General features: G+C 35.6%; 1 protein-coding gene across 1 annotated transcript; it reads left to right on the top strand.

Annotated features, from left to right (window-relative positions):
• The first annotated feature begins 2,124 nt into the window (after nt 1-2,124).
• LOC120182928 lies at nt 2,125-3,451 on the top strand. The gene is made up of 3 exons (XM_039187747.1): nt 2,125-2,745; nt 2,852-3,157; nt 3,191-3,451. The coding sequence occupies exons 1-3, from the start codon at nt 2,338-2,340 to the stop codon at nt 3,416-3,418; spliced, it is 942 nt and encodes a 313-aa protein (XP_039043678.1). The 5' UTR covers nt 2,125-2,337; the 3' UTR covers nt 3,419-3,451.
• The last annotated feature ends 20,020 nt before the right edge of the window (nt 3,452-23,471 follow it).

Here is a 23,471-nt window from a genome sequence, read left to right as displayed (position 1 = left end):
TTCTTCAAACTCTTTTTCCACATGTATCTGAGTAGTATATGACTTTTCAGCGCTATCATCGTCTTCTTTTCTTTGTAGTTTATCTTCTACAAAGATAACATCTCTACTAATGATCACTTTGCGGGCAGTGGGATCCCACAAGCGATACCCCTTTACTCCATCAATATACCCCAAGAATTTGCATTTCCTGGATTTTGGATCCAACTTTGAAATTTCTTGGGAGTTGTACATCACATACACTATACCTTCCAAATATATGGAGATTTGAATAATCAGCTGGTTTTCCAGTCCACATCTCCATTGGTGTCTTCAGCTCTATTGCAGTTGATGGAGCTCGATTCACCAAATAACAGGCGATATTGACTGCTTCTGCCCAGAATGATTTTTCTAGGTCTGCATCCCTCAACATTGCTCTTGTTCTTTCTAACAAGGTTATGTTCATCCGCTTTGCCACTCCATTTTGTTGAGGAGTGTTCGCTACTGTGAACTGTCTTTTGATGCCTTCTTTCCTGCAAAAGTCATCAAATTCTTCGCTTGTGTATTCTCCTCCATTATGTGTTCTGAAACACTTGATCTTATTTCCAGAATCAAGTTCCATCCGCGTTTTAAAGTTTTTGAAAGTTGAAAACACATCGGACTTCTTCTTAATAGGGTACACCCAACATCTCCTGGAGTAGTCATCAATAAATGAGACAAAATATTTTACTCCGCCTAGGGATGTAACTGGTGCTTGCCATACGTCAGAGTGAACCAGTTCTAGAACAATTTTGCCTCTAGAATTTGATGTGTTGAATTTCACCGATGCTGCTTACTTGTTATGCAATGCTCACATAAAGTAAGTGATACCTTTGTTAAGCCTGGAAGTAGCTTTTGCTCCACAAGGACTTTCATTCCTTGTTCTGACATGTTTCCAAGTTTCTGATGCCATAGCATTGCAGAATCTGAACTACATGAGGCAACAGAGGCTTCTGCTTCTAGCAAAGTTTCTCCCTTCAGCATGTATAAGTTTGCAGCTATCTTTTCGCCTTTCAGCACCACAAGCGCTCCACAAAACACCTTCATGATTCCTTTCTGTGTTTCAATCTTACTTGCATTATTATCCAAAAATCCGTAGGATAATAAATTTTTCTTCAGGTCTTTCACGTGTCTCACATCTCGAACAATTTTAATTGTTCCATCATACATCTTCAATTTGATGGTCCTCACGCCAACGATCTCTAAGGCATGATCATTGCAACTATACACAGATCCTTCTGAGACAGGTTCATATTGATGGAATCATTCTCTTCTTGAGGTCATGTGATATGTTGCTCCTGAATCAATGAGCCATATATCTGTAAATCTTTTTCTTCCTTCCACGGTGGTTGACGCTTCACAGCATAGAGCATCTCCATTGCAAATGCCATACATTAAGATGAAATAATATAAGATTAAACCTACTATTAATAACTTAAACTCATATTTTAAAAATGCCAAGAAGGACCAAAACAATATAAAACTGAAAATAAGCATACAAAGTAGAAATTACTCATTAAATTAAACTGTGCAAGCATTTCAATTGTTACAGGGTCAACAACATCCTGCAATTGAAACCGAGTGCTTTTTTAATCCTATTAAGATCTGATAATAAAACCCCAAGAACTACAACAACAAATCAAAGGAACAACAAGTGAAAAAAGAAAGAAAAAGAGTGAGATAGGTATTAATTGTTGGCAAAAAGATTCATTTGAATTCTTTTTTCTTGCCAACTTCTCCTTATCCAACAGTAAGTGGCTCACAACATTAGTATTACTATTACTATTCCTGTTTCACTTTCTTTATCAATCACTTCTTTGCTTTTGTTGTTTTTCATTTTTATGTTTCTATTTTATTTACCGCTTTGTGTTTATCTCATGATTAATGAGATGAAATTATAAGCAGATCTGATTAGATTTTGTTTCTTCTCTTCGTTTGAATCTGACTGTCATTTTATTTTATTTTGTTTTTGTTCTTGTTTGTGTTTAATGAAATTATGAGATCTGGTACATGTTTGTCTGAAGCTGTGTTTGATCGTGAATTCGGTTTTTTCCTGCTTCAACAAAATTTGCATATGTTAATTATTGTTTTTCATCTTATAAGGCATCAAAGTTTACTGATGGTGAGTCTGGACCATCATCGCCACTACAAAGGTCCATCAAGCCTGCTTCTGTGGGATCAGTTGATTCTCACAAAGCTTCTAAACCCAGCAAACTGAACACTGGAACCCCATCTCGTGGAAATAGATTAAGCCAGTCAGTTTCATCGTTGCCTGAAACAAAGAAGGACATTGGCTGTGTAACTCCTGATATAAAGGTATCCATGGCAAGGATTAGGAGATTATCAGAACCGAAAACAAATAGCAGCCCACTTGTTTCTTCAGTGAAGTCACGGAACACCGAGCCATCAAAGAAAACAAAAGTATCTGGTGTGCCTGAAAGCAAAAAAATATCAGCAATTGTGAACCATGATAAAAGTAAGATTGTGTCTCTTCCCGAGCTAAAAATTAAAACAACTAAAGCCCCTGATATTACCAGCAACAAATCTGAAGGAAATGCAATGACTCAGAAGGTGACTGGAAGTATTTCTTCGACCACCGATGTTAATGAACCAAGTAGGAACAAGGAAAAAGTTTCACTTAATGGCGATGAGGATGACAGTACAGTGGTTGAGAAAACTGTTGTGATGCTTGAATCCATTCCTGCAGTAAACTCGTCAGAAGGAACTACTGTAGTTTAGAAGGAAAATGATGGTATCGCTAAAATTAGGAGGGGAACTGAGATGACATCAGATTATGCTGCTATTCATGCACCCGTTTCTTAATTGAATCTTGAAGCACTTGATAAGAACACCAGATTCACAAAACCATGAGCTTATGAGGTTCAAAGGAAACGTAAGTAACATTGAGAAGGATTCGTCAAAATTTACATGCACAAGTGTTGCTGAAAACCAGTATCAAGCCCCTTTAGCTCGGGTCTCTTCTTTGGTAGATCCATGTACTGAAATTTCTAAGTATGACAGAGCATCTCCAACTTGCATGCAGGCGCCTTCAACAATAGACTCAGGGAATGTTAGAGCTCTTGTAGTTGACACTAGTGACTTAAAACTAGAAAAGATTTCTGAAGTGCTGGATAAGCCTCAGGTAAAGGAGTCATCGACGGCTGTTGAAGTTTGAAAAAAGAACCATAGCTCAACTAGAAGCGAACATAGTGTTGACTCAAACAGTGAGGTTGAAGAGTTGGTTGTGAACGCTGTCTCTTCTAGTGAAGTTCATACGTTGAAGAATCTGATCTCTCAGGATAAGACCCTGACAGCTGGTAATACTCCACAAAAATCTTCTCGCTCATTTTCGTTGTTGTCACCATTCCGAAGCAAGACCAGTGAAAAGAAGTATTCGGCTTGACAATGAAGTTGAAGCCATGAACTTTGTTATTTTCCCTTTTTGCAACCTGAAAAGATTAGGTACCATTACGAATATGTTTGTAAAATGTTCTTTCTGCAGCCAGTCATTGGTTGTTTTTGAACTGAAATCTGTTTCTAGCAGACTTTTCCACCTGACTTATTTACTCTCTTTTGTATCAAAAAAAAAATTAAGTGCTCGAGGTATGATGGTTCCATTGCCATGTTGAATCGAAGTTTTCGTTCCTTGATCAGGAGGGAGATCTATAAGTTGAGGCAGAACGGTTTGTTAAGCATTGGGTTTACTTTTCAGAAGCTTTGTTTTGAAGCAGAGATCAAAGATGAGAGTGAAAAGAAGCTTGGAATATATGGATTATGCATGGGCAATGGTTCAACAACACTCCAAGAAACTAATTAAAATTAAAATTAAAACTAATTGAATAAGTTATTCACATAGATGATCAAAGAGTGTCAAAGAACTAGACAAATTATATAATCAACTACAAGTAAATTCATCGATTAGTTTCAAATATATTTCATGTTTTAGACTGTGAAAATGCATGGGCAATGGTTCAACAACACTCCAATTTTTCTATGATCAACTATATAACACTCAAAGTAAGATTTCATACTCTCGATTTCAACAAAATCGCATGATTCCTTATTCTACACAAAACAAAGTAACAAATTATATTTTTCTATCGAGGAAGACCTAAATCACTACAAGAAACTATACCAAAATCACTACAAGAACCATAATTCTTTCGGACAATGAAAACTTACAATGTTTAGTTGGCCCTAAATTTTATAAAGTGTCACCTACTTTAATTTGCTTCTTGGTCATATGCATAAGAAATAAACCTATAAGTGTGCCACTTTCTTTCAAGTAGTATTAATAGAGTTATTTGGGCACACAAAGTGCTCAATTACATAACCAATTAGTAACTATAACAAACCTAATTTAAATATTCTCATCAAAATATTTCTTAACAAAATTTAACTCATAATAAAAAATATTTAAATATTTTAACATATAAAAGATATTCAATTTTAATTAATATGAACCCTAATTTATATTTCAATAGTAAATATAAGAAACTCTAACTTAATAGATTAAGTAAAATTCAAAAATTAAAGATTATATGGAAAAAGATAGAAGAACTATATCTCACATTGCTAGTAAATATAACTTAAGCACTCCACTATACTTGTATAAACTAAATCATTAAGCTCTTAAACTCAAGGATCTAATTTGTATCAAATTATATTATTGATTCTTATAATTTTATTTTTTAATTTGTTTTAAAATATATTTTATGAAAATTTGGGAAAGTCTCACCCATGGGAACGTGTCATGCCACCTCAACGAAGGTGTGTCCCTTGGGATGCACCTTTTTGGCACATGTATAAAGAGCGTTTGGGGAAACATGCCTCCTTACCTCAATTTTGAAAAGGGTGTTAGCTTAATAAATATTGAGAAAAGGGTGTTAGAATAGTATTTTTTTTATTATTTGGGTTATTTTCGAATAAAATTACCCATTATCCTGATTTCCTTCGTCAAAATAAAGCAAAGCAGCCCTTATTTTGTCGTTTAACTCTTTCCCCTGAACTGCTGCATAATTTCTTTGGCAAAACAAAAATGAAGAGTGGAACCCTCCACTATTTGTTCCCAGCATTAAGAATGCCATTTTTTAAGGAGTTAATTAATTAATTGTGTGAAGAATGGAAGGAATGTATCCAAATTTTTATAGATGCATACATCAATTCAACGCCTAAATCTGTCAGCGACGATATTAACCAAACGACCTTCGATACCGCATCGGCAACACTGCAATAATTTACCTCCATGGTTGATCTAGACACTGACTTTTGTCGTCAAGAACACCACGACACGAGATTTCTTCCCAAAAACACACGATATCCTGTAACTGACCGCCCACCATTCGTGTTGTTAGCCTAATCGGCGTCAACAAAAGCAAAACTGTCAGTGGATCCTTTTGATGCCTCAAGGCATAGACCATGATTTATAGTGCCACGTAGATACCGCAAAATGCATTTGATGCCAGCCAATGCTCCTCCTCTGTTACTGCATATTATGCATTTGAGAGAATTGTAAATGCATGGTGTCCTGAGTAAACTCGATCGGCTCTTATATTGTGTGGTCAAATGATATCAAATAAATCAATTTAACATGTCACATTAGTGTTTTGTTACTGAGATAACAATTATTAATGAACAACCGATTTATTATAAAACAATAATATTAGTGATGTTTTTGTTAATTTTGAAACTTGTGTGATGAAAAAACATGCTTATGCTCTAGTAATCATTTATGTAGTTTATCTAAAAAATATTAAATTATATTTAAACTTTAATTAATGGGTAACATAATACAATCTATATTCTTTAATCACCCGGTAAGTATATGTTTTTTTAGATAAAATGTATATATTATTATCCAAAAGCAAGACAACAGACTCAAAATGAACAACCCTATACACAAAACAACCAAGTTCCCAAGCTATACCCCCAACAGTAAACAAACTATTTCAAACAGCTCCTATATGAACTGTACAATCAATCACTAATTTCCCAAGCTATAGAAATTTGAGAATAAAGGTTCCCTATATTAATTTTAAAAAACTTCGCCTGCACCACCTCCCGAATTAAACCGACAAGTTCAGCATTTGATCTAACATCCAGTTGACTAAAACAACGCCTATTCCGTTCCTCTCATATGTAATAGATGCAAGCATTCTAAACTAACTTGAGGAGACGAGTGAAGAAAGACTTACCTTTAAACATGGCAATTACCCATTTTAGCTCCTCCTCCCAGCACTGTGCTCTTCACCTCAAGCCATATCTAGCAAGGGTCATCTCCCAAACAGTAGTCGATACCTCACAGCCAAAGAAAAGGTGATTGCGGGACTCCATCCCCGCCCCCACACAGTCCACACACACACTTTCCACAGACATTCCCATGCGCAACAATATGTCCTTAGTTGCCAACCGATCAAGTGCAGCCACCCAAGAGAGTATAGCATGTCGAGGAACATGTATAGGAAACCATATCACCTTCTGCCAAGAAACCCGATCCCTCTTCATTCTTATCGCATACCATATCTTCCTTGTTCTCAACTGCTGCCAAGCAATACCAAAATTCTCACTTACCTCCTTCAAAAGTCCACGAAGCGAGAACAATTTCCTCAAGCTCCAACTAGCACCTCCCTATGGTTCAAACTCCCAATTGTCCCCCCATTAACAACATAGGCCCTAACCCAAGCCACCCACTAAGACCCCTCATTCGCAAGTGGCTTCCTCAGTAGCTGAATGACGTAGGCCCTATTCCAACATGACAAGTTTTTCAAACCAAGACCGCCTTCAGTTTTGGGAGAGCAAATACGCTCCCAACTAATCCTTGCACCGGTCGTAGGCGTATCCGCACCCTTTCAAAAAAATCGCATACACAATTACTCCACCCTTTTCACTATCACTTTAGGCAAAACAATCTGTCTGCTCCAAAAATTCGTAATACTATATATCACAGATTGTATCAACTGCAACCGCTGACATAGCTTAGCCACCTATTCTCCCAATGCCCTAATTTAGCTCCAATGGAAGTCAACAAGCTCTGACAAACCTTCTCAAATAATTTCGAGTCACTAGCGGAACACCTAAATAACGGACTGGTAGCGACCCCATCTTAAATCCCACCATCTCCTTAATACGATCCAACTCCCCCGGAAACGCACTTTACAGCTTTAGGAAAATATGTTTAAAAGATTGAATTTAAATATTTTTAAAAATTCATATATAAATAATTTGATATTTGAAAAATTATAACAATAAATTTATTATTTTTGTGTTGTCAAAAATATTTTTAATAACATAAAAATAATTTTTTTGAATTGAAAGCAAAGCCTAAACTATGCTAGGAAGTTAAGGGGCAGATGTATGCCCGTAGGCAACTTCATCAGCTAGCAAGACTGCAATTTTCGGAGGCAGTATGACACAAAGGATCAGGTTGTAGTTGGATACCATGGGGAGCTTAGCGAGCCTTAAGTAACTTTGTTGCCTGACCTAGGAATCTAGTGGAACTGAAGTTTTCACTCATCGTGTTGCAGTAGGGAGACTGCACGCACAAGAGGATGGTGGCTGCGGGGATAGTCAAAGGCAGTAAGGAAATGGATAGCTTGTAAGTTGTCATTTTAAACCATGAGCTTTGTGAGGCCCATAGAGCGAGCTATCTGAAGGCCTTCATAGATTCCTACAGTTCAGTTTGTAAGGTCGTGCTAATGCCAATGTTCTTCATGAAGCCAACAATCCAGTTACCTTCTGTATCCCAGAGAACACCGCCTAGGGAGCTTCATCCATTTGTCGGGGAGACAGCTCCATATGTATTCAAGCAGAGCCAGCCAGGAGGAGGCTTCTGCCATGCTTCCTCGTCGGTGGGGGAGGCACTTGGAGTCTGAGGTACTGGAAAGCACACTGCTTAGCAGGGTTTCAAATCGCGTCGCGGTCGCATTTTTGGTTATTTCGGATTTACCGTGATTGTGGCCATCGCGGGCGCTATTACGGCCGTCGCGGACACTATTGCGGTCGTCGCGGGTAACTCGGATTCAACGAAACCGCTATATCACGGCCGAAATCGCGGTCGCGGACCGTTTTTTAAAATCCTGCTTAGTTTAGGCAGCAGAGGACAGTCCGTATGGTCATGGGGGTCACATTGTTGAAAACGAGGTCGTTTCTTTGCTTCCAGATTTGCCATATGGAGGAAGCAAATATGGAATACCAAGAAATTTTGCCACCGTCACACCTCTAGCGGTAGTGGAGATTCCCCAGCAGCCAATCTTTCAGGCAGGTAGAATGACGATTGTATGGATTAGGGCAGAACCCAGCTCAGACACCACGTGTGTGGATGCAGTCCCTCAAAACATGCAGGACTGATTCAAGTTGGGCACCACACGCAGGACAAGAGACATTGGCAGTGAGTTGTCAGTTCCCTCTTTCTTGGTTCGTCATTAGCTTTTCTTTGATTGTCAACTAGATGAAGCACGGATGCGTTGAGGAATTTTAAGGGACCAAATGAATTTCTAGTAAGTGTTACTTTCATCTCATTGGTCTTCAACCAATTTGGAGTAGGCCGAGCTGATTTCAAAGCGACGCAATGCACTCCATGGCCAGAAAGGATGATCTACTATATCTTGGCTAGATGGAGGCTTAACAGTTACAATATGGGAATGACATTATGGTGTATGACAAGCTTCAGGGCGGAAACATCCCAATGGCCATTATAATCAACGAAATTAGAAAAGCTTAGATCAACAGCCTGAGAGTAGGGGATAACAAGGTGATTACACAGTGGACCTAAAGATGGCATCCATATATCGTCCCAGATTTAGATGTTTGCCCGTTACCCACTGAAAATGCAATGAGCGAGACCAGGGTATTCCAGTTCTTGGAGATACCTCGCCAAAGGGGGGAGCAATGCCGCCGGGAGATGGTGCTTGGACAGGTTCCAGTATAATGGTATTTTTTTTAACAACTGTACCCAACAATAGTCATTCTGGGTGAGAAGAGTAAACCCCAATTTCATAAAAAAAAAAAGCTACATTGTGGCTTCCAGGCTGAATTATACTAAGGGCACCTCGTTCAATGGGTTGGTAGACAGAGTCCCATCGAAAAATAGAGACACCATGAGACGAGGACGAGTATCCCCAGATAAAACAACGAACATATTGCTCGATTTTGTCACATACTTGCTTCGAGAAGATCACAACTTGCATGAAGTAAGTTGAGATGACTGATAGAACTGATTTGGCAAGGGTCACCCGCCCCGCAAAGGAAGGAGTCTGAGATGCCCAACCACTGATTTTAGCATGGAATTTGTCGAGAATGAAAGAGAAATCATTGATTTTAACCCAACCAGTAAGAACGGGAACCCCGAGATACTTGACAAGGGAGTGAACTTCGTGGAATCTGAGGATGTGGCATATGGATTGTCTGGAAGTCTCAGGAGTAGTCGGTGAAAAATATACACGAGACTTGGTTTTGTTGACATTGTGCCCTGAGTAATAAACAAATTTGGTGAGAATTCTATCAATTGTATGGGCGTTGTCTATGTTTGTTTTGGTATATAGAATCAAATCGTCAGCAAAGAACATATAGGAAATCTGAAGCCCACGCCGAGAGAGCGTAAAACCATTCCAAGCTCTGGACCTCATGCTATAGTGGATGATGTGTCCGAGGCTCTCATGGCTAAGACAAACAGGTATGGGGATAATGGATCGCCTTGTCTGACACCCTTTTTCGGGTGAAAGGGTGCAGAATAATCACCATTCCATTGGACGTGCATCTCAGAGGAGGTGATGCAGTGCATAATCAGTCGAATGGTGGTAGAGGTGAAGCCTGCATCAATAAGGGTATCATGGATGAACTCCCAACTAGCTTTGTCAAAAGCTTTTTGGAGGTCGATTTTGATCGCCATCCAACCATGCTTGTTTTTCGACAGGCGCATCTAGTGTATAACCTATTGATTGATGATAATGTTCTCTGTGATAGAGCGTCATATGATAAAACTAGTCTGATTGGGTATGACGATAAGGGACATGATAAATTTAAGACGTCTAACCAGTATTTTAGTAATGTGCTTGTACATTACAATGCAGAGGCTAATTGGGCGAAAGTGGGAGACGATTTTCGGATGATCGGTTTTTGGGATAAGAACCAAAACGGTTTTGTTAATTTCAGGATCAATATTACCACCAGCGAAAACGTGTTGTATCATGTTGCAAACAGAGTTAGTGACCACGTCCCAGTTTTTCTGAAAGAATTCTGCGTGCAAGCCATCATGCCTAGGAGATTTGAGAGGTGTCATTACAAACAAGGTATCACGAATTTCTTCTCGTGAAGGAGAATCAGTGAGAGGGCTAAGTGTGTTTGTGGGGATTTGGGGAAAATAACCCCGTAACGCAAAGGTGCCTCTAGTCGAGGGTGATCATCAATAAAGAAGATTGTTTTGAAAAACTGCATGACTTCGGAGTGGAGCTTATCGTCATCAAAGCACCAATCATCGGATGCAAGGCGAAGGGCCGTGATTTTGTTTTTCTGTTTTCGTTAGATCATTTTCCGGTATATTGTAGGATATCCAATCCATATTTTCTTATTATAGCATGGTGTTGTGGTTAAGTATCGACACTCGACATCCCCAAGGTTCCAACTTTAATCTCCTCCAAACCAATCCAATTTTCTTTAATTTTTGCTAACAAGATCAACATATGTCATCATCTCATATATGAATTATTTCTAGTTAAAATTAAAACCAAAATGATATAACGTTGAAGTAACGAAGCATAAATATATTATTATTCTAATAAAAAAATGAATCGCACCATCAATTCTTAAAAACTTGTAGATACCAAAATAAAAATTTAACGATTTAATTGGTAAAAAAACAATGATTAAAATAAAATTGCACCCATAATCTGATGATTTAGAAGGCAATTTACCTTAAATTTATTTCTAAGATGTTTGTGAGAAATTTCTCTTTACATTATTATTTCATTTTTAGCAAAACGCATATGCAAATTGTGGGCATGTCCCTTTGAATGGGTGCATTAATTTTATTATATAGTTAAATTGTAGAATATGATTAATTGGTTGGTAAATGCATAAGCCTTGAATCAATTTAATTGAGTTTGATAAAAGCTACGGATCTAATTGTTAATTGAGATTTATGAGGGAGGGAGTTGTCTCGTAGTCCAAGTTGTTGATTAAGCTAGTCCAAAGTGTTTGATTAGTTAAAACAAGGTTCATGTGCATAAATTCATCAAATATAGACAAGTATTAAATTATTAATCAAAATTTTTAGTGAAATCAGGATTCGATTACAAGACCACATTACCACTTTATTAAAAAAGTAATATCTTCCTCGAAATAGTATGATTTTAGGGATTTCTCATTTAAGGCTTATAATTGACCGTTAAAAATATACTTATAATTGCATAAATCAAATTACCTAAGTGATTGTTATTCCTACAAGTTTTGAGTTGAACACTAGCTATTGTCAGCATAGGAGATCAAGCGTTTATTATCAGACAATTGAAATTATTTAGAACATATACTATTTTATAATCATCATAGTCTAATAAAAAAAAAGCTTAAAATTGAGTGCAATGAATAAAAGAACAAGAGTATTAGAATAAAGATGAGGATTTGAGACTAATGATTGGCATTTGATTAAGATTGATATGGAATTTATAATTTTTTTAATAAAATGAGGTGATTATAAAGGCATTTTTCCTGATATATCACCTATACCCTATATATTTCCCTTTCAGACACCGTTCAGACTATTTTTTCGATCTAACACATTTTGCAGTAAGGCACGCCCCCTGCAGCGCGCTTTACGCTGATCTGGCGCTACGTGAGGTAAGGTGCGCCCCTGAAGCGCGCTTTATACTGAGTTGGGATACACATGTGCAAAGCGCAACCTCTAGGGCACGCCTTACGCCACGTAGGGTATAGTGCGGGACAGGGACCGCGCCTTACCTTTATATCTACCACGCGTCAGAAAGGCATACCCCCTGTGGCGCGCCTTAGGTTTAATTACCCACCTACCCCGTCAGTTCACACCCCCACCCCTCCCTATAAATGCCCCCATTCTCAATCACTTTCATCACACCAAATTCTCTCAACTTCTCTCAAATACTTTATATTCTCTTATAATTGTTTAAGGTATATTTATATATTTATTTTTTGTAATTTATTTAAGTATTTAAATTTTTTAATATTTTATTTAATTAATTTTTTTGCAGATATAAAATGGAAGACGATCTACTTCGATTGGATGAAAATCATATATCTCGACATTGCTGATACAGTAATATTTTAATGTTTTAATTTAATTTAATTTAAATTATTAGTAATAAATTATTTATTTATTTATTTAATGCATGATTATTAGTTTAAAAATTAATTTTTTGTAATTATTTAATTTCAGGAGAAGGACTGTGTATTAGATCCTTTTATTAGGAACCTTAAGTTAGTGATACCTAGTCGTGTCTTGCCGTATTTAGTAGAGGCTGGATTCGTCACATAGGTAGATATGAGGGTCACTGTAAGATAGAACCAAACCTTATTGCTGCCTTAGTGGAGCGGTGGAGGCCGGAGACCCACACATTCCATCTTCCGTGCGGAGAGTGGACAATTACACTTGAGGATGTTTCTATGCACCTGAGGCTTTCGGTGGATGGAGATGTGATATCGGGGATGGCGCACGGTTCCTGGACTGCTTTGTGCCGAGATTATCTAGGACATGTCCCATAAAGTTTTAACGGTGGTCGGATACCGTAAAATTGGTTAGATGCCAATTTTCGGGAGTTGAGCGAGGACGCCTCTGATGATGAAGTTAAAAATGTATGCACGTGCATGCATACTGGAACTGATAGGAGGGTTGCTGATGTTGGACAAATCGTGCAACCAAGTTCATTGTATGTGGTTGCGACATCTTGGTTACTTTCATCTGGCCGTATCACTCAGTTGGGGCTCGATAGTTTTGGCTTTCCTGTACAGGGAGATGTATCGAGCCACTGACTATAGGAAAAATGCTATCGGCGGATATCTCCTGCTGCTGCAGTCTTGGACATGGTATCGATTGCCCTTTTTATGTCTCGTTATCAAGAACCCATTTGTATTCCCGCTACTATTGAGGTAATTATAAAACTGATTTCGTATATTAATCATTTTATACAGTGTATAATAATTTATTTTTGAATATGTGGTATATTGATAGGAAAAATCATCAGGAGCTACCTGATGATTTAGGAAAAATTAGTGTGCTAATCGATAAGAAGGCTGACACACAGGTATGCATTTTAATGTTTAAAAGTCGATTTTAGATTATAGTTATATAATTATATTATTATTTGATAAAAATTATATATATTTGTTTTAGTTTGAATGAGTGTCATATTCTAATGATGATGTGAGGATGGTGATCCCACTTGAGTTGAGGGGTCCATCAGATGTTTGGATGGCGATGGTCCCTTTAATTTGTTATGCGATCGTCGAGTGGCACTCCACTGATCGCGTGCTCCGGTAATTTGGTTGTTTTCAATCATTTCTAGAAGCACCTCGCAATGTGGACGAGTTTGCATAACATAAATAGACGCGATAAGACTGATACAAATTGGCTGGTGAGGCATCATGAGTGGGTCGTGTTATGGGAAGATCAACATCGGCGCCTTCCCCGTAGATAGCCCATTTATGTTGACCACTTGGCGGTTGGTGATGATTATTATCAGTGGTTCAACAGTAACGAGAAACCATTTCTGCTTTCTGATGATGCACGAGGGCGGACCTTTCAGCGACGTCGACAGAGACGGTCACTGAAACAGCATCATCGTCCCCCGACTCGTGGACGGAGAGCAGGTGCTTCCGGTTCATCCTCAGCTGCACCAGCAGGACCTTCACAGCAGCCACCGTCTACAGCGACTTACATATCGCAGCCATATGTGATGACACCACCGCCATTCCTTTACTCGATGCTGCCACCGCCACCTGGTTTTATGACCCCGTCGCCGCCACCGTCACAGAGTTATATGACCCCTCATAGAGGATATTATGGGTCTATGTTTGTATATCTGACTTGGGGTTCATATACCCACATTTTGGCGGTTCAGCCTCATCACCCATGGTCGCAGCACAGACACCTCATATACAGTTTTCACACTCAGCGATGTCTAGGTTTTATCAGTTTTCGCAGGCCGGTGGGATAATCAGTCATATGCCTCTAGGGTCCTTATTCTATGGAGGTGCTTCATCGTCATCAGCTCCTCATCAACAAAGTGTAGCTGCTTAGGACGTCGTTGTCGACGACGACGACGACGATGATGACAACGAGGAGTAACAACCATTGATATGAAGAAATCCTCCTCGAGACCGACAGCCACCGCCTGCGGAACACATTCGCATCGTAGGCATCGATAGATTTTGTTTTTTTTATTATATTTGTATTTAGTTGTTTATTGGACTTTTTTATTGTAATTTTTTTATTTATCATTTAATACTTACTTTATTTCATTAATTTGGTTGGATTTATTTTAATTTATTTTGTTAAATTTGTTGGACTTTTTGTTAATGTATTTGGTTTTTTTTATTACCATTTAATATCAGTTATTATAATTTGATTATCATTTACAATTTAATACTTATTGTAAGTTTGTTGTATTTAAAATTATATTCAAATACCAAATTGTTATTAGTTTGATAAAATTTAATAATTGTGTTCGATAACTTTCTTCAGTTTGTCACTTATTATCTCTTTTATTATAATCACATATAACGCAAACGTCCATTATTTATTGATGAGTAATATCCATAGTTACCGAAATAAGGCATATCCGCAAATTTTGGCACGTACATTGCACCATAATCAGGTTCATACATGTGTACTGGAGGGTCAGTTTGTGCCACATTTGATGGAACTTCATCTACATTATAATCATCATCGGAGTTGAACTGCGGTGATTCTGGGTTAATGAATAGTCCAGTCTCAGCACCATCAGCACCAGGCTCACGAAGCGGTTCTTCTGGTGGAGATGATGGTTCCTCCATGCTCTCCACATTTAGATCGAAGAACCTACTACTTGCATGTCTTCCCCTTAAACTAGAAGGTATATTGACATTTAGATCGAAAAAGCTCATAGTTGAATGCCTCCCCCTGGAGCTTGAAGACATCGTGTCAAATGGAAACTGGACAGATTGTTGCGTCGATGGCATCTCCATATTAAGGTCAAAGAAATTTGCAGATGAATGCATTCCCCTTGAACTGGACGCGATGTTTCCATACGGATTGTTCGTGGACCTACCTCGGCACATATCGTAAGGAGTTGCGGATGAATGTCTCCCCATTGAAATTGATGTGACGGTACCATGATGTGGATTTCCCATTATGGCATTAAAATCATTACACATTACTGTAGTTGGGCTGTCAACTTGATCAACTTGTTCAACCAGCCCATAGTGAGAGCTTAATGACTGACCCCGAACAGCACACACTTGAACAAACTTTGCATACATCTCAATATTGGCGTCTGAATAATTACTTTGAGAATCATCAATCATTTCAACATCATCATTGTTCGATAGTTCGAACGCTGTATAAGTTAATGTCAACAATGATGTTGGAAATCTGTACTGCAACAACGACATTCTTCTACTACTTCTAACATGAACCTTCCTCGAAATCTTCGTTATCAACTCCTCAAGAATTATGTTCCTCTTGAATGATATTTTAACACGCTTATTTGATACGAAAACAATGCCGGTTTCATCTTCTCGAATTTCTCCATCATAATAAACAATAGTTGAAAATCGCGTCATTCTTAGAGTTTAAAAGTGCAACAATATTATATCTGCAAAAAACAACTGAAACAAACATGATTAAATAAATAATATATGAACGAAAATATAACACAATAAAATTTTTACACATAAACGTAAATTAAATAATATAATTTTATATTATTACCTGCACCACAAAAATATTTCGACGTAAGCTCCCGTTTTCCTAATTTTACAAACACATAAATTAATTGAAAACAACTAGTATAATATTTTTTTTTCAAATAATCATATATAATTATAAAAAATATTATAACAAAATTACCTTTTAACGAAAGATCAAACGAACTTCTGAATCAAATATAAGAGGATTGTCGGGTGTTATTTACTGGTTGAAAGGATTGTTGGTGAGAGAGTATACGGGGAGAGGGCTATTTATAGCCGAGAGAGGATTCTTTAAAGCTGAGAAGTTCGGGTAAATTATGCCCGCGCTATACCCCTACGTGGCATAAGGCGCGCCCCAGGGGCCGCGCTTTGCACACGTGTATCCAACTCAGCATAAGCGCGCTTCAGGGGGGCCTTACCCCCACGTGGTGCCATATCAGCGTAAAACACGCTTCAGGGGACGCGCCTTACCGCAAAAGGTGTAGATCGAGAAAAATAGTCTGAACGGTGCATGACATGAAAATATATAGGATATATGTGATATATCAGGAAAAACGCCAATTATAAAGTGACATAATTAGAAAATAATTACTCAAACTATATTGTTGTTTTAAATAGGTGTCCAAATCTTTTTCGATTCATTCATGTGTCTAACGTTACAAACGTTATTACTTTAAGTGTCCGGACCGTAACAATCGTTAATTTCTGCCTTTAAAAGACACATGTTGCATTTATAATTTTTTTTTAAAAATATTTAAATTTAAAAATCTTTAAAATATTATTATATTTATATAAAAAAATAATTTTCTAAAATTACAAAAAAAAAACTCAATCCCTAAAATCAACTCCAAATCCCCAACTCTAACCCTAAATTCCAGCCACAATCGACAGCGTGAGAAACGGTATGGGTCTCTTCGGTGTTGCTGTCGGGCCTCATTGCAATTTACAATCCCAAACCTGCGCGCAAATTTGCTTGCAACCTGCAAGCTACGAAAGTGGATGGGGGCATTAGGTGGATAGGTGGTGGTGGGGTCAGCAGGTGGTTGGGTCGAGGGTGATAGTGGTCGGCGGCTCGCGATGTGTAAGTATAAGGATTAAATTTAGGGGTTTTAAAGTTTTGATTTTTTTAAGATTTTCAAACATTAAAGTTTAAATATATAATTTTATGTTTTTTTTATTATAATTAAAATTTTTAAAATTACATCAACGCGACGTATTCTTCTAATGAAAGAATTTAACGGTCATTACGTTCATTACTTAATTTTGTCCGAATAATTTAAATTAGATTATAAGATGATCGAAGATAAACTTGAGGATGTTCGTACATTGATGTTGGTTAAAGTGACATATATCAATTCGGGTGGTTTTGGTTCACGGAATGTAAGATTATCAGTGGGAATAAAAGATTATTAGAGAATAGGATTACTGAGAATGTCGTATTTTGTGTTTAGTTGGTTTAACAAGAATGTAAGATTACCGTGTTTGGTTAAAGGAATAAAAGATTATTGGAAATGTATATTTGACTAAATTGTCCTTATTATATATTTATTTTTTAACCAGTTGAAAAATATTTATATATTTTCTTTTAAAAATTTAAGTCAATAAAATTTTATAATATTTTTTTACAAAATTTGAAATATAAAAAAGTTTAATGAAAGGGTAAAATTTTATTTTAACACTTGAACTTCATATAAAATTTTAATTATAGATTTTTTTTTGTAAATCTAAAATAGTTTAAGAATAAATTTGTAATTTAACCTTCGTAGAATTTTTATTATTCAATGGCAGAAGAAATATATTTTTGAAAAAACAATTAAAGGCATTTTAGTCCAAAACGTTAGTCAACAATACCTAAGGGAATGGGTAATGACATTCCCCATAATATACCCTAAAAAATCCACTATTGGTAATAAAACATACCGGTAATGAATTTCCGACCAACCAAACGGAAGAATATGAGATTCCTATAGGAATTGAATCCCACATTCCCCGAACCAAACAACTTCAAGTTTGCACTGGGGGTGTGTGTTGGCTTAATTGAGTTTATTTAGAATTGGATAATCATAACTATAATCCCAAAATTAAATATCCATCAATCCATTTCAACAACAAACGATTCATTCCAATTCAATATCCAAATTGACTCAAACCATACATCCATCACCCCAAAGCCTACCCTTAAGCCCACAAATCGTGTAGCCCAGCAGTGGTTTAGGATTGATTAAACCCTCCAACTGCTGTCGCCAATCCAGAAAGCTCTAGAGCCTTCACCAAACATCTAACAAAGCAGCAGGCCTTCTCGCATCACCAACAGCTTCCAAAGTCACGCTTCGTCACCATCAGCTCTAATGGTCATGGCCCGTTGAGGTCAGCAAATCATGCAAAAAGAAAAAGAAACGCATGTAAAATTTTGGAGTTTATAACCGATATGGACTTCTTTAAGAACCTTCGAAAATTTCATGTAAGGGGTTCCCATTTTTCAATACCAGACGATCTGTAAAGGCTTCTTCCATTCATTAAAAGAACAGAGAATACAAAAGGAATTTCCTCGTTTTTTCTTTCAATTCCTCTCCATTTTTTAAGCCATCGAAATAATATTTGCTTTAATTTGTCCGCTATTAACTTTTTTGGGTATTTTTTAAAGTTTATTGACAATAAAATATAAAAAATATATTTTAAAAACTTAAATGTAGATTTTAAATATATATTTTATAAAATTTAATTGTTTAAAATATTTAAAATAATTTAAAACTAATTTTTTAAATGTTAATAATGGATATTTAAGTAGGACGGAGAAAGTATATCAAAAAGGCCAATACTAAACACGGAAAAGACAAGAGTAATCGAGCGAAGAGGTATTTTTTACCTCGGTTTCTTCTATTTACAGTGCATGGCGTGTGTGTTTCGTTTTGGCAAGCAAAAATAGAGAGAAAGGGGAAGAGTGATTTACCTTCGTGGAGAGTTGTAGCGTCACCGGGTCTTTGGTCATCGGATATTTTGCCATCAGGGTTCATTTTCGCGGTTTTTTTGGGGATCCGAGAGTTGGGGTTCGTTTGGCTTAGGGTCGTTTGGGGGTGGTTGATTCGATTCCTCGACCATAGTTGACGATGGTCAAAGGGTAGTTACGCCGGTTAATGGCGTGTGAGCAAGGGTTCAGGGGCTCTTGGGGTCTCTCGGTCGCAGATGGAGAAGAAGGAAGAGTGTTGGTGAGAAAAGGAGGGTGGACGAGTTTTTTTAGGGTTTAGTTTAAAATGAAAATAAAACTAACCTTATGGTATTTAGGTGCACGTGTGCTGAGAAAAAAGGGTTAATCATGTTCATGTCACTCTAACTTTAGCTTGTTTTTATATTTAAGTCACTAATTCCGTATTTTTGTTTTATCATTTTCGACTCGTGCTATTTCCCATATTTATGTTTATCGTTAATCTTTGGTTTATCCTGGCTCATGCCCTTTTACATTTGCCGCATATTTACACTATAGTCCCTATTTAAAAAAAATCTTTGTGTTCTAATTGCATGATTTTCCATTTTATTGATTTTTCTTTAATCTGTTTAGAAATTTAGATATAACTTCTATTTAGTCCTTCCAATTCTGTCATATTTTTACATTTAGATCACTAGTCTTTATTTTTAACTTTTTATGATTTTGCTGCTTTTTTATATTTATTTCAATATGGTCACTGTTTCTACCACTTATGTTTTATTTTAATTTAGTCCCTAAATATTTTATTTTTGTTATGTTATTAATCCCTGAATTAATTGTTTCATTAACCAACCATAATAGTAATTTAGCTTAAACATTCATTTTGTTATTTCTAAATTATTAATTAGTTTTCACTAATTTGCATTGATAATTTTAGGTTATTATCTTTACATGTTAATTTTATTTATTTAGTTTTAATTGTTAATTTACTTTACTTTAAGTTTATATTTTCTTTAATTAGTTAGATAATCCTTTAGATTTAATCATCTTTAATTTAATCCATAACTAGAACTCTAGATTTTAAATTTAGCCCTTAGATTTAGATTTCTCACACTTTAGTACCTGAACTATTAATTTAGGGAATAATTTGATTTGACTTTCGCATTAAAATGCATGAGGGACCATTTCGATTATTCGACTCAATAATTGGTTAAAATTAATTAGGTTAATAATTAGAGCCTTCACCTTAGGTTTATTTTCACTTTAGTCCCTTAATTTAGGGAATAAAACTCGATTTGGCTTTCACATTAAAATGTTCGAGGGACCATTTCGATTATTCGATCCAATAATTGGCTAAACTAAATTAGGATTAATATTAGAGCCTCCATTCTCAGGTTTAGTCCTTTAGGTTATTTAAATTGCATAATTGACACTTTAAGTTAGGTATTGTCTTAATTAACTCACCTAATATAATTATATTTTTAAATTGTTGTTTGATTGCATCTTGATTTAAAAACAATAAGGTAATGTTCGTTTATCAAGGAATTAATAGTGTATCATCCGCATTATGCTCAGAGGGTAACCATTGGTAATTCTCAAATTAAATCGACATCCTTTTCATAACCCCATATAATGATTTCTCAAACTTTAAGGCAATGCTCGTTTACTTAGATCAATAACGAAGCTTTCACATAAAATACTCGAGGGTGGTTGTTATTTGTCTTAGTAAACCAACATCCTTTTCCAAACTTGGCATTATAATGATTTTTAAATTAAATAAAATATCGAACTCAAATTTTTCAATTTTTAAATATAAGGTAATCGTCTAGGTACCAATTTCTGGGCATTGTGGGGTGATAATCCTTCCCCACACGTAACCGACTCCCAAACCCGATTTATGGTTTTTGCAGACCCAAATATGGTTTTTTTGATAAAATAAAATGTTTTATTAAAATTAAATGATTTTAGGTGTTCTAATCACACCTTAAAAATGATTGGTGGTGACTTCCAACATTTTATTTCAAAATCATTTCAAAAACCTCCATCGTTGCAACTAGTCGGCTTCCCCCCGAAGGGGCAGTTGCAATAGTTACGACTCGGACACCTAAAATGATAACGTTTATAACGTTATGCAACTGAATGAATCGAAAAAAAGTTTAGGCACCTATATTTAGAAAAACCTCTATAGTTTGGACACTTATTTTCTAATTAAGCCTTATAAAGAGGTATATGTTCAGAATATTTGTTCAAAGCTAGAACCTCTAGGAAGAACAAAGCTCTCTTTAATTCCTAAGAGTGGGTGATCATTCGATTGAGACAAGCCAAAAAATTGTGTTATTCGAGTTGATGAGTCATATTTTATAAAGTTGACTGAGAATTTTTCGACTCGAGTCGAGTTTATAAAATCCATTTCAAGTCGAGTCGAATTTTGAGTTTCTATTTAAATGTAATTGTAAATATTTATAATATTATGATATTATTTGATTCTAATTTAAATGGTTTTTATAACCATATACAATATATATATATTTCTTTAAACTTTTTCATGTGATATACATACATCATACAGAGTCGAGAGACTCGACTCAAACTTAAAAATTAATCTACTAATTACTATAAATTTTGAGTTATTTGAGTTTTATTTTACAATTCGATTTGAATTTAATTTTTTTTCAAGTTGAATTGAGTTTATAAAATTACAACTCGAAGTCAATTTGAGTTGAATTTTTTCAAGTCAAATCAAGTAGAAAAAAATAGTTTTTCAAATCGAATCTAATTTTGTTCACCCAGCTTGATAGATACTCGAATAAGAGTATTCAAATAAGATAAGGATATATGACTTATGATTGGTATTCAAATAAAATGGAGATTTGGGACTGATGAATATATTGGAGTGTAAGAGTATTCTAATTAGATGGGAATTTGGGGATTATGATTGAATATATGAACTGGAATGGAAAGTAGGAGTGTTGGAATAGTACATAATTAGTTACTTTACACTTGTCAATCCAGGTTTCTTCTGCTGGCAGCAATCACTAAACATGCGACAACCAGTTCTGGTCGTCGGACCACTCAAATTTCAACCCCATCCTCTCTCTCTCTCCACAATTTGCTGAAACCAAAATAAACAGGGGTAAACTATACTCACAGTCACTGAACTATTAATTAAATTATATTTTCATCATTAAGCTTTTAAAATTGGGTTAACTATATGATTGACCACTTATATTTGTGTTTTGTCCATTTTTTCTATTAATTTCAAAAAAACATAATATATGGTTATTTTTTATTTTATTTAATTAAGACGTGGTCATCACGAAATAACTGTCATTAAATATTTTGTTATAATAACACATTTAGTCTATGTTATTTATACATTCTTTCAATTTAGTCATACTTTTAATAAATTAATATAAATTTAATTCTCTATTTGAATGATACAACGTGTCACTGGTACCCCGTGGTGATCACATCTTAATTAAATAAAAACGAAAGTGATAATATCTTAATTGAATAAGAATGAAAGTAATCATATATTATATTTTTGAAGTCATTAAAAAAAATGGACAAAACACATACAAATGATCAATTATATTGTTAACCCTTTTAAATTTTATGTTTCAGTCATTTGACTATTCGAGATGAATTATTTCACTCACCGCGCGGTTAACTGTTATGATGATTTTGCCATTTAATATTTGTCATAATAACACAGGTATCCTTCAATATTAATATATTTTATTAATTTGATTCATAATTTTAAAAATATTAATTTGGTTTTTAAAATAAATAAATAAATTTCTCTTTTATTTTCACCACATCCTTAACAAACCTCCTAAACCAAATTTATATTTCTCTTGCATTATTTTCCTTCAAACCAAACAAAATTCAAAGCTATAAACAACTTTTGAAGTCCTCTAATTTTTAAAATTCTCAAAAACCTACCTAAAACTCTCTCTGTTCTTTTTTTAATAAACCCTTCAAATTTATGTATTTAATATGTAAAATGATATTATATCAAAATAATTTTATTAATTTATAAAAATGAATCAAATTGAACCAAATCAAAGTTAATGTATCACATTGTCTATTTAATAGAAATTCATGTGTAGCTTTAATATTTTATCCCTGGTTTTTGGAGACAATAACATTAAGTAAGAGTCCATGCAATGTACCTCATATTACATTTTAGTCCCACTATTGAATAAAATGAATAAACTATCCCCTTTACGTTTATTTTAAAAAAAAAGGATATTCATTAAATTCCAATAGTGTTAAGGAGAATCATAGGCTTAATACATTCTTGTTCGTCATAATAAAACCAGTACGGATTGTGTCTCGACACGACCCATTGAACAAGAGTGTATGTCATTGGTTCGCCTCGTGGTTAACATAAAAGAATTTTAGATCACAATTTTTTTCCAGCAAGCACGAGCCTCGTTGAGTAGCAATTCGATGGTTGAAACATCCTTCCTTTGGTTTGAGAGCCTATTAACGATGAAAATCCCTTGGGTGAAACCTCCACTTTAGTCGATTTCGTTGTGAAGGGAGCTTCAATTTACCGACACATACCTAATAGAACCATCCCATTGTGATCCATAGCAACCACACCAATTGCAATAGC

The sequence above is a fragment of the Hibiscus syriacus genome, unplaced genomic scaffold, assembly GCF_006381635.1.
Source record: "Hibiscus syriacus cultivar Baekdansim isolate YM2019G1 unplaced genomic scaffold, ASM638163v2 tig00112738_pilon, whole genome shotgun sequence".
NCBI lineage: Eukaryota > Viridiplantae > Streptophyta > Magnoliopsida > Malvales > Malvaceae > Hibiscus > Hibiscus syriacus.
This window is presented reverse-complemented; position numbering and strand designations above follow the sequence as displayed.